This window comes from Manacus candei, unplaced genomic scaffold (genome assembly GCF_025592945.1).
Source record: "Manacus candei isolate 608988 ecotype Guabito, Panama unplaced genomic scaffold, ASM2559294v1 h1tg000086l, whole genome shotgun sequence".
NCBI classification, from domain to species: domain Eukaryota; kingdom Metazoa; phylum Chordata; class Aves; order Passeriformes; family Pipridae; genus Manacus; species Manacus candei.
In genome coordinates, this window is record NW_026138134.1 from 2,765,161 (window position 1) to 2,778,009 (window position 12,849).

The window sequence follows — 12,849 nt, forward strand, 5'->3', positions numbered from 1 at the left end:
GCTGCACCTTGGTGGCTTTTGGGGCAAAATAAGGGGTTGTAACTTTAATATTTGGAAAAGAACTTGCCCATGCTTTGGGGTTTTCACATGCATCTGCACTGCAGGGAATAAATCTTGGCTGGTTGCATCCCAAATAACTTGATATACTGCGTGTCTCTAGGGGATTTGTCTGTCTCAGACACTCAGTTTTTGGGGGTAGAAAAATGAGAAATTTAGGGTTGTACAATCCCACCAGGAATAACTGCAGCCAACCCAAAATAACCCAGGCAGCTCCTGGGGTTCTCCCTAAAAAGGAGGCAGGTGGTGGGGGCTTTTCAGGGCTTTTCAGGGCATTTCAAGGTGATGGAAAGGAAAAATAAATAGCATTTTTAGTAGCCCAGCTCCGGGTGCTACAGAGTTTGAAGCTCCCACCACTATGAAGGAAAAACCCCCCAGAAAAGTTCCATTTCTTATTTGGGTTCCCTGAAAGCACCAAACCACTTAATCATTGATCTAAAAAACCCCCATCCTCACTCTATTTTCTAATAATCTCTAGAAATGGACTTATTATCCCTTCGCTGCTTTATGGTAGCATTCCTTATGATCAAAATTAGCAAGACACTTGCATAAAAGAGAACAATAATTGCTCAACGAGCATCTCGTTTGTAATTTATTAGTTTCTATTATTGTGCATTGCCATGGCAACAGCTCACATCCCGGGTGATGAGAGAGATGTTAGATATGAGCCGACGAAGCTCCCGGTCCCAGCAAATGGAGATGCACGTTTTTTATCAGTAATTTTCATGAAAATAATAAGTGAGGGAGTTAATGAGATGGAAAGCCGTCCTGTGGCTATTGTGGGTTTTTTTCCCCTCCCCTCTCTCTCCTTTCCTCTTTTTTTTTTTTTTTTTCCCCTCCGAAGTGTTGATCTAATTAGAATGCGTCGGTCAGGAAAAGTAATGAGGATTTAGCGCCTCACAAAGAGGTGGGGATCATATCAGAAAATTAGCACAAGTCTTTGGGAAATAATCAGGCCCATGGAGAGGTACCAAGCTGCCTCTGATTCCTGCAAACCCGGAGCCGCCGACGTTTCCCTTCCGGGCAAGAATTGAAAGTTGAGGAATTCAAGTGAGGATTTGAAAAGCAGTTGCTGAATAAATGGGAACACACCCAGGAAAGGCCCAGCTGGAGGGGAGATGTTCACTCAACAGACTAAGGGGTTTTCAGCAGGCAACAGGAGCTGAAATATTCCCAGTGAGCCACTGTCTCATCTGGTCCTTGGATGAGGACGAGATGCTGTTGACAATACAATGGCAAATATTTTCTAAGTATCCAACTAAGAAACATCAACTTTGAACTCATTGAGGATACTTGAGTTTGCATGGAAAAGGCTTAAAAAACCAGGGTGGAAATACTCTGTATCCCTCAGTTGAGTTTTAAGGGCTGAGGATGCTCCAGAGAGCTGAAAATTCATGGGATCAGTGTTTAAAAAATGGCAAGTGGGATGATTTCTCTAATTATTGACCTATTTGTCTCATGCTGAGGGAAGGTGCAAGAGTGAATGGGCCATTAATTTAGGATTTGAAAAAAAAAAAAGTCTAAATAACAAAATACAATTAATATCAATGAATGAGGTTTCTCAGCAAATAGGTTTTTGTTGGGGTTTGGGAGGAGTGACAGTAATTTTGTGAGGAGATACACCAAGTTTGCCATGAAAGTGAAATATTTCAGGTTTTTTCAGAGTTTTTACCACAGGACAACATGCTTAAAAAAATATGGATGCACAATAACAACAGTGTCAAACAAAAATGGGAAAACAATGTCTGGAGCTGTCAAAATGTCATCACAGGACCACTGCTGTTGGATTTCCCTGGTGCATCCAAAAAGGCCCTTGACCTGGTGTTATTTGTGCTTTCTGACATTGAAAAGAGATGCAGGAATTTCTAGAATTGTGAAAAATGCTTGGAGATGATGGAATATGAGAGAACACTCAAACAGGTGTTTTGACTCTTGTTTAAATCTTCTTATGTCACCAAGTGTAGAGAGGACTCCTGGTGTTGGCCAAGTTTGGGTGACAAGTTAGGGGTTTCCCCACCTTTCCTGAACCTTCATTACCTTACAGATGTTTTTCTACCCTGTTTTCTCCATTGCTTTCTCATTTTGTGCTCTGCTTTGTTTTGTGGAGGAGTTGTAGCCTCTGTGTCCTGCAGTTCCCCCAAGAGATTCCCCTTCTGCCAATTTTGATGTTTTTTTTCACTTGGCTTCATTCCTCTCCCTTGAGTCCATGTCAGGCCATTTTTAACCCCCTCCCTTCATTTTAATAAATATTTTTTTAGTTTTTCAGACAGGGATGGGACAGGGGAGGTGCTTCTTTCATGGTGGAGTCTTCCCTTAACCAATTTAACCCAATGCTTAAAGTCAGTCCAACTTCCCTTCGACATCAAGGGGTCATCACTGCTCTCCACTTGTAAGAAAAAACCCACCACAAAGCCAATCCCATCAGAGACCCCAGTGCTGCTGGGGGACACTTAAACTGAACCCAAATTTTGCATTTTTCAGCTCTTGTTTCACACTGGCAGTGCTTAAACGGGCATTTTCAGGACAGCACTTCTGCTTCTCCAATTCCTTCGCCATAGAATCATGGAATGGTTTGAGTTGGAAGGGACCTTAAAGTTCATCTCATTCCAACCTCCTGCCATGGGCAGGGCCACCTTCCACTAGCCCAGGTTGCTGGTGGTTGGAGGCTGATGGGTTAGTGAAACTCCATGCAGTGCTTCTCTATATAGATCTTAATTTGTCCAAGTTTTCCCTGTGGACAAGCCTGGATTCCTCTGTTATTGAAAGCCAACTCTTTTCTCATCTCCATCCACCCATCCATTCATGAAGGTACCTTATGGATCACCTTACCATGGGTTTGTTTTATCTCCAACTAATCCCAGTTTCCCCCAGCACAACTAATTTGCATAAAGTTAGGGTGAAGCACAAAAATAAATGTCTCTGTCGTAAAGCACAAGGGGAAGAGCAGCAGCTCAATAGCACTGAATTTTAGCACTTACTTACACTTGGACATTTGCCTTATTGAAAAAAAGGATTTTGTTTTGTGCCTGGTCTTTTTCTTCACTGAAGTGACTTTTGATTTGGAAAAATCGTGTTTTGCCATTGGTCAGTGCTGAGATGTGGATCTGCAGAGACCCCTAGTGATGTATTTTTCTCACACTCAGGTTTCAAAATTGCCAAAAACGTTTCAGCTTGAGGGTGTTGAGGCCCTGGCACAGGTTGGCCAGAGAAGCTGTGGCTGCCCCATCCCTGGAAGTGTCCAAGGCCAGGTTGGACAGGGCTTGGAGCAACCTGGGCTAGTGGAAGGTGTCCCTGCCCATGGCAGGGGGTTGGAATGAGATGATCTTTAAGGTCCCTTCCCACCCAAACCATTCTAGAATTCCATGAACTTCTTTGAGTCTCAAAATATGAAATATTTTCCACTGCAGCAAAACTACCAAGTGTAATAGAATTTGGCTGACATTTGCAATCTGAGGCAATTAGTACGCAAAATATATTTTTTTAAATCTTCTTGGAGATATCTCTCTGTATTTATTTTAAGGCAGAGCCTCCACTTCCATTGGGTCCCCTTAGTTTCACAGTTCTGTTGCAGAAACACCATGAATTTCTTTCATGTCTTTTTCTAATAATTACCAATATTCTGCCTTTTTGGACACCACTGAGATGGCATTTCCCCCCCCCCCCCCAGCAATGGGAAATGCATCAGCGTGGACACAGAGTGCCCAAACTCCCTGTGGGATGATGCACCCAGGGCTTGATGGAAAATTAATTGGTTGGTGTGTTCAGATTCCCATCTCTGCAGTTCTGTTGAGTGGAGAAAAGGAGCTGCAGCTTCTGGTCTATCCTGATCCTTTTATTCCCTTTCGTTTTTCCTTATGGGAACCAGTGGCTGCATAAAGAAGGTGAGTGTGGGGAAGATGCTAAGTGGGAGCCTGGCAGAGCATTAATCCTTATTTTTCCATCTCTTTCTTGTGACAAACTGAAAAATCCCCTTTTTCCTCACCGTTAGACGACAGGAATATATAAAGAGCAACGGGGCAGAGTTATTGCATGGGGACAAATATAACCTTTCGTGTTAAAATTCATGGATTTAAAGTATTTTTGTTTTTCTCCCCCCTGCAGGAGATGCTGCAGAGCTCTCCAGCAGCCCTGCCACCCGCCTCCAACCCACCGCCGGGCATCGTGGTGCCCGCGGCCGCGCTGCCACCGGGCAACCTGGCCATGAGCACCGGCAGTGGCTCGCCCGCCGTGCCAGGTAGGGGCCACGGGGAAGGCTGGGGGGGCAGGTGGGAATTTGGGGGGGTTGTCTCAGTTTGGAGTTGGCTCCCCACGGAGTCCCCGAACCACACTGAATGTCACTCCCACCCTCTTTCTGGGCAAAGGAGAGAGGGAAGGAAAAGAAAAAAAACAAACAGAGAACCCAGAGCAACAGATTTGGAGCAGTATATATATATTTACACTAATTTACAGTTGTAAAAACACTAAATACATGTAAGAAAGAGAACCCCAACCCCCAAAGTCCCCAAACCACACTGAACATCTCCTCCCACCCTCCACCCTCTTTCTGGGCAAAGGAGAGAAGGAAGGAAAAAAAAAACAAAACAACAGAGAACCCAGAGTAACAGATTTGGTGCAGTATATATATATATATATATGTATATTTACACTTATTTACAGTTGTAAAAACACTATATACATATAAGAAAGAGAACCTCCACCCCCAAAGTCCCCGAACCACACCGAACGTCTTCCCCCACCACCACCCCCTTTCTGGGCAAAGGAGAGAGGGAAGGAAAAGAAAAAAAAAACCAACAGAGAACCCAGAGCAACAGAATCAAAGCAGTATATATTTACAGTTATAAAAACACTATATACATGTAAGAAAGAGAACCTCAACCCCCGAAACCAAAAAACGGAGGGGAAAAAACCCCCAACAAACCAGATATATGCAGATATACACAGGTAATAGAGAGCTAGCAAACTAAGAGTATTAATGCTTCCCTTGAGAAAGCAGAAAGCCACTCCACCAAGATCTCTGCTCCTGGATTTGGGAAAACAGCAGGCCACAGCAGGCCTCAGTCCCAGATAAGCAAGCAAGGACCTGCTGTTTTCAAGTCCAGTGGAAGAGAAGAGGGCAGACCCTCCTCTCTCCTTATTTATACTCTTGCTTATGTAAAAAATCAGTGTGCTGGTTTAAAGGTAAACTAGCAGGGGAAATGAACCCAACTCAAAAGAGAGATTATAAATCAGAATAACAATTCAATAAAATAATACAATAAGTACGATTATACAGACAAACAATTGGTTTTAACCCACAAAACCCAAATGTATAACCCAGCACCCTGGGGCATGAACAGAGTGGTGTTTGTTGGGCCCCCTGAGTCCAAAGGAAAAGGAGAGGGAAAAAACCTGTTGGTGAGAGTGCTGGTGCAGTCTGGTCAAGAGTGGTGGTTGAGTCTGGTTGAAAAGTGGTGGTTGCAGTCCAGTCGAGAGTGGTGGTTGCAGTCTGGTTGAGAGTGGTGATCTGCAGTCTTCCTCTGGATCCCACAAGTGGTTAAAAAAGTCCCAAGACTCCAAGATTATATATCCTCCAGTTCAGGCAGGAATGCCCAGTGCCTCCCTCAGGGCAGGGAGTTCCACAATGGGTATGAGGACAGGAGCACCCTCCTATCTCACAGTTCCACAATGGGTATGAGGACAGGAGCACCCTCCTATCTCACAGTTCCACAATGGGTATGAGGACCGGAGCACCCTCCTATCTCACAGTTCCACCATGGGTGTGAGGACAGGAGCACCCTCCTATCTCCCAGGCCTCTGAACACCCAGTTTACAGCCTGAGGGGTCAGGGGTGCTCTGGGCAGAGGGTGTAAATGGTCTATTGAGAACAGTTTCTGGGCAATGGCATGGAAGGTTATGGAATACCCAGTTTTGGGTTACACCCATCCAGTGATGAACTGGTCCCAGCTGTTCTAACGAGGACAATGGGATGGAATACTGGGACATGACCACTTCCCTGCTTTCGACCTGGTTACCAGGAAGGCCTAAGCTGAAAACCACCCCAGGATTTCAGTGCCCTCACGAGTGTCCCTTTGCACAGGTGGAGCCCTGTACCAGCCCGTGACCATGGTGACGTCGCAGGGCCAGGTCCTCGCCCAAGCCATCGCCCCCGGTGCCCTGCAGATCCCCAACGCCCAGGTGAGGCCTTCCCACCCCAAATCCCCCCTGTACCCAGAGCCTGGCACTGCATCAAGCAGTCCCCCAGTTTCTCCACGAATTCATGGAATATGCTGAGTTGGAATTCAACCCTGGGAGTATCCTAAATTTTTAATTAGCAAGAAGCGTTGATTAAATCCATCTGCCAAGTGCCCTTGGGGTGCCTAATGAATTATGGCAATGATCTAAGTTGTTACAGCAACACTTATATTATTGTTATTGAATACTGCAATATATAATATGTAACAATGCACGTAGTATTATATTGTGCAATATAATAATAATATAAAACAATATCTGATATAATGTATAATAAAACGTATTCCATTCTATTCTATATGCTATATTATATATTGTAAATTATATAATCTATATTAATTGTATACTATATATTATAGGATAGGATGGGATGGGAAAGGATAGGATGGGATAGGATAGGATAGATGTTATTGCTGATATATTATATCAGCAGTATTGATATATATTGTGATCTGGGATCACTGGCATTACCTGTCCAGTACTGCAATCACAGCTTGTGAGAAAGGCTCATTTTTTTTTCCTTGCTTCCTGGATTTGGGGATATTTTTTAACCATTTGCTCTGGTTTTAGTCCAGTTTTGGTTTTGTCTTTTGATTTTTTTTTTTTGGCACTGCAGTGAACTACGCAGGGTTTCCCTGCATTCTTGCAACAGGACAACGAGTTCTTCCTAACCTCCATTCCCCAGGAATTTGGGGGGGAAAAAACCCCATCCATTCCTGCTGTGCTGCTTCCCAGGAGCAGCAAAAATCCGCCCCCATTTTTTCTGAGATGCTCCATTTTAGTTGCAGGAGCCTCTTGCAGAACAATCAATAAACGGCACTTTGGAAAGGGGTGGCACCTCCCTGCCAGGTTTTATTGCCTGTGCAATGCTTTAAAAAAATTTCCTTCTTTTAATATCTCCCCATCACAGGTTTAAATCTTGCAGCAAAACCCTCTGTGGTGGGAAAAACACGCGCACAGGGAATATTGGGGCAGGGAGAGAGCCCTGGACAAGCACCTCCGGATGCTCTTCCTGTGCTGCCAGCATGATTTATTCAGCTGGAGCCCAGGGGAATCACAGGGACCTGCTGGCCTGATGTTTAATTCATCCAGGAGAAGTGTTTTGATGAAGAGGTGGAAGAAAAAAAAAAATCTCTTTTTAACTCAAGTGCTTAGATTTCCGTTCAGTTCCTGCCTCCTCATTAAAACTTCTCTTGCTGCAAGATGCTTATTTTTAATTTTGGGGGAGGGAAAAAGCAAATTTTGGCTCAATGGACATCTTCCTCCTCGTGGTGGGAAAGAGCATCTTTCTCGTGGTGGGAATCAGCTGGATGAGAACCCTGGATTTGCAAGGGGTCAGTGAGTGACAGGGTTTTAACTTTCAGTTGAGAAAATCATCTTTTTATGAGGTTTGGGTTTATTTTCCACTGATTTTTAAGGTAAAAGTGTTTTCCTCTTAAATCACATGTTGAAATTGGTTGAGGCTTCACCACCACAGTCCCCAACTGTACCATTGTCCCTTGCAAAGCATTAACAAAAAAGTGGAGATAAAAAATACAGATCCTGGGAGAAAATGTGCATTTAATGCACATTATATTGTGCAATATAATAATAATATAAAACAATACCTGATATAATGTATAATAAAACATATTCCATTCTATTCTATAGAATGCTATATTATGCTATATTATGCTATATTATATATTGTAAATTATATATTCTGTATTAATTGTGTACTATATATTACAGGATATATAGGATTTAATGCACATTTGGTGGGGGGAGAAATGGGTTTTAGATGCTCTCTGTAAGTGCTGGTTTTTTTGCACTTATCCCACCCCCAGTCTGGGTTGGCTCTGCTCATTTCTTTGTTGGTTTTGCTCATTTTTTGGGGTGGTTTTGCTCATTTTTTGGGCTGCCAATTGCCACTTTCCACCAATTCTCTCCCCATTCCTCTCCCCTGGCAGGTGAACCTGGATCTCACCTCCCTCCTTGACGGTGAGGACAAGAAGTCCAAGAACAAACGGGGCGTCCTGCCCAAACACGCCACCAACATCATGCGCTCATGGCTCTTCCAGCATCTCATGGTGAGCACCACAGTGGCCAAAACACCCTGCAAGCTGGGGGAAAAAAAAGGAAAAAAAACCCCAAAATGTTCAGTTCCAGGTGGTGGTTTGTCTGGATCTGTATTCGGAGGCACAAAGTGGCTTTGCTTGTATTTTGGTAGTATTTTGGGCATGACTTCACTGCAGGTGAGCAAAATATTCCCTCAAGGCATGAAGAAGGGAACAAAACTAAAAGGGGACTTCCCTGAACTTTTGCAGATGGATAATAGAGTGGTTTTTTTGCAGTTAACAGCTCCAGAATACCCTTTCCTAGCAGGCTGAAATGTGAAAGCTGCCTCATAGGTAGGGCTTTGGCACATCAGCAATCAGTCAAAATGCAGAATTACAAAATCACTCCATTTTTGGGGATTGGAGATGGAGGTAGGCTTAGATGCAACCTGGATATTTTCATGAAAGAAGAGTTCTCTCCCCTCAGCAGGGCTAGGAGAAAGGCAAAATGCTAAAAATCCCTTTTTTCCTGCATAATTCAGCCAAGAAATCACTTGGAAACTGGTTGCAAAGACTTGCTCTCTGGGAAGGTGGGAGATCCCCAAGGCATCAGCAATGCAGAAAACAACAGCTCCAAGGAGCAACTTCTGGAAAAACCTCAGCCAGGATGTGGAGCAGCAGCAGGTTGGGGAACTTCCCAGCCTTTTTTTTTTTATTCTTTTTTTATATGGGAAATTTTGGATTTACTGGATTGAGGACAGGAGTGTCGCAGCATTGGGCTGCCATCCCCAGCTGGGTCATTTCTGGAGGGCAGAGCTGCAGGTTTGCAAACACAAAAAGGATTTAGAAGACCAGAAGCTGAGAAGCCATTTCCTGCCAGGTGCCAGGAGAACCCCATGGTTTGAGATTTCCAAAGCAGGATTGAAAAAAACTGAAAGAAATTCTCCAGCTGGGAGAACTGGACCTTTGCTCTCAGCTTGGTCAGAAGAAACTTGGGCTTCTCCATGGGATTTCTCCATCTGGCATCATGGATAATGTGGTTTTTAACCAAATAGCATCAATTCTCATCATCTTATTGGATGCACCAGCAGGAAGAAAGAATGCTGGGAATAATAGACTAAAAATGGGGATATTTCTGCCAAAAAAAAGGAGCCTTTTTTAACCACTGACGCTCTGGTGGGACGTGAGTCTCCAGTTGCACTGACTTGGGGTGGTTTTGTCAAGGAAATCCCACTGTTTTGGGGGTGACAGCTGGAAAACAAATTACTGCAATCAACACTGTCACTGGCTGGAGGCTCCAAAAAATGGGGCTAGTTTGATAGTTTCATTTTTGGGGTTGGAAAGGAGGATTTCAGCACGGCTGGGAGGAGGTTGCTGAAGCTTTGAGTGCTGGTGGTCTCCCAGTGCAGATGTCTCAGAGTGTTTTATTGGTGCCTCTGGCAATAAGCGTTGTGGGTCTCGGGTTTTGGAGCCCAAATCCCACCTTTACCAACAACAGTCGTTAGAAAATTGCTAAAATTTAAAAAAAAAAAAAGAACATTTTTCTTGAAGGAAAAGCCTTTGATGGAAAGCCTTGGAAAAGCCCTCAGGACACTGGGGAAATCTTGATGCTCTTGGATGCCATCCTTCAACCATGCAAATGCAAGAACCCACCAAATTTAGGGTGGGGAAATAAAAAAAAAAAAAACAAACAAAAAAGGCAGGTTTTCATTATATTTTTCACTCAGACCTGGTGGTTTGCATGCTGGGATGTCATCTTGCTGCCCCATCCCTCTTTTTTTCCAGCACCCCTACCCCACAGAGGACGAGAAGAGGCAAATTGCTGCCCAAACCAACCTGACCCTCTTGCAAGTCAACAACTGGTGAGTGCAGTGGTGGCCTGCTTGTTGGCTTTAGGACTTTTTTCCACACTATTTTGGTGCTGTGGACTGCTTTTTGGGGGGTAACTTGGGTGTTAGGGCCAATTTTTGGGGTGTCTTACGTAGGGCCAAGAGTTGGACTCAGTGATCCTTGATGACCCTGATAAATCCCTCCCAACTCGGCATAATCTGCAATTCTGTGATTTCTGGCAGACAAGATCACTTGTGTTCAGTGCAGCCTTGCTTTGTGAGGTCTCAGTGCCCTCTCCTGGCAAATCCAGTGTGTGGCACCTTCCCACTCAGCTGGAAAAATCAGTGCAGTGGTATAAGGGGATAGAATCAACCCCCCCCAGATTTCTGAACCACGAAGGTACTTTTGGAAAGGTTTTATATTGCAGCTCATTGCTTTGCCACGGTGTCTGTTGTTTTAGCTCAGTGCTGGTGTAGGGACTCACGTTTACTCCAGTGTTCTCCCTTTTCCTTGGAAAGGTTCATAAATGCCCGGAGGCGCATCCTGCAGCCCATGCTCGATGCCAGCAACCCGGATCCTGCCCCCAAAGCCAAGAAAATCAAATCTCAGCACCGGCCCACGCAGAGGTTCTGGCCCAACTCCATCGCTGCCGGGGTCCTGCAGCAGCAGGGTGGCAATTCAGGGACAAATCCTGACGGTAAGGACAGAGCCCAGTGCCCCCTGCCCTTCCAGGAGGGAGTGGCCATGCATTAAGCGATGGCCTTAATTAGTAATTAAGGAGTTCTAGAGCCCTTTATCACACTGTGGGGAAAAACGTGTGGCCCACGCAAGAAGTTCCTTCCAGTTGGCCGTGGCAAGGCACTGGCCATGGGGCACTGCCATCCCCTTGGCACAGGAACAGCCCTCAGCAACCACCCACTTGGGATTTGGGATGTCTCCTGAGGTGCTGGGAAGGGGAAAAGGGGGAAATAGGGAGAGGGGAAGGGAGGGGAGGGGAAGGGAGGAGAAGAGAGGAGAGGAGAGATGGAGAGATGGAATGAGAAGGCAGATGAGACTAAATGGGAAGAGAGAAGATGAAGAGAATAGGTGATGAAAATGAAAGAATTAAGGTCAGTGACAGATGAGACAAGGTGGGAAGAGGGATGAACACAGAACAGACGAGGAAAATGAAGAGGAGAGAAGAGGAAGAGGTGAAGAGAGCAGAGATGAGCATAGACCAGGCAAGATGAGGAGATGAAGAGAAGGAAATGTGGGAATTAAGAGAAGATGAAGACAAGATCTGCCCAACCAATTTGGGCATCTACTTGCTCAGAAGTGAAGGTCTTTTGTCATTTAACAACAATACATTAGCTGGAAAAATTAAGGGTTGGACACTGGGGAGTGACTGGTGCAGGTGGGATGCTCTACAGGGTGCTCTCTGAGCTTTTCACTTGGTTTATTCCTGGTTTATGCACTTTTTTGTCCTTTCTGTATCAGCTGGGGAATCCTTATTGCTTTATTTTTTTATACTTCAGGCTCGCTCAGCATGGACAACCTCCAACCCCTCTCATCAGCCACAGCCACCATGGCCATGCAGCAGGCCATGCTGGCAGCCCACGAGGACTCCCTGGACGGCACCGAGGAAGAGGAGGAGGATGAGGAGGACGAGGACGAGATGGAGGAGGAGGAGGAAGAGGAGGAAGAGCTCGAGGAAGAGCCCGGTGGCCTCCCAGCAGCCCCCGGCGCTGACCTTGGCTTGGACCACAGTGACTCGCTGGAATAGCTCCTCCTGCACCCTCCCCGAATCACTTGACACCACCGGACACAAAATTCCCCCCCCTCCACCTTCAAAATGCCAAAAACAAAAAAAGGCAAGAACAAAAAAACAATTCGGGAGAGAAAAGCAAACCGGCGGCGCCGGCGGGAGCCCACGGGAGCGCGGGCACCGCCCTGCCGGCGCCTGGAAGTGAAGGACACATGTTTACAAAAGGCACATATTGTGGCCAAAATTAATCTTTTATTTCAGGTTTTTTTGGGTTTTTTCTTTTCTTTTTTTTCCCCCCCCCTTTAATTTTTTGGGTAAGCAGAAGTGTTTTTAGGGAATGGCGTTTTCCCCGCCGGGCGAGGGCGGGTTTTCCACCGTGGGTTTTCCACCCCCCCGTCCATCCTGTCCATCCCTTGGATTTCTTGGAGCAAAGGAAAACCACACCGACCCCGGGACTTGATGCTTTTTGGGTTTTTCCCCCCCAAAAAGGTTATTCACAGGCATAAACATCAGCACGGAGGGGGAAGAAGAACAACCGGCGAGTGCAAGTTCTGCTGGATCCGAGGAGGGTTTGGTGCTCAACCCTCTGGATTGCCCAAACCTCCCCACTGTGCCCCCGATGCTGCGGCTGTTTGGTGACTCCGGACACAACTTTCTGGAAAAGGGAGGAAGTTCCTCCAAATCCTTTAATTTATGTGCTAAAAACCCGTCGAATCTGGAAAAAAAAACCCAACTCGCCCCATTCTCGTCCTTAAGGGATGCAGAGCTGGGGCAAAGGCTGCCAGGAGTGAAACTTTTCCAAGGAGCTTTGGCACTGATTCAGGAAAAAAATGGGAAAAAAAGATGAGTTTAAAAAAAATGCAAGATTTCACCCAGAATTGAACGGCGACCCCCCCTCCCCAGGATTCGCATGGGTGGAAGGAATCTCAGTGGTTTCTCCCTGGAATTGTC

At 45.5% G+C, this 12,849-nt stretch overlaps 1 protein-coding gene across 4 annotated transcripts in view; it reads left to right on the top strand.

Moving 5' to 3' along the window:
• Positions 1-12,562, top strand: part of PKNOX2 (PBX/knotted 1 homeobox 2) — an 85,700-nt gene extending 73,138 nt beyond the window's left edge. For all 4 annotated transcript variants that reach the window (XM_051812500.1, XM_051812499.1, XM_051812502.1 and 1 more), the window contains 6 exons: positions 4,159-4,291; positions 6,134-6,231; positions 8,238-8,357; positions 10,110-10,186; positions 10,673-10,851; positions 11,669-12,562. In XM_051812500.1, the coding sequence (XP_051668460.1) occupies positions 4,159-4,291; positions 6,134-6,231; positions 8,238-8,357; positions 10,110-10,186; positions 10,673-10,851; positions 11,669-11,916 (855 nt within the window). In that variant the 3' untranslated portion in view covers positions 11,917-12,562. The remainder of the gene's footprint in view (positions 1-4,158; positions 4,292-6,133; positions 6,232-8,237; positions 8,358-10,109; positions 10,187-10,672; positions 10,852-11,668) is intronic.
• Positions 12,563-12,849: the final 287 nt, after the last annotated feature.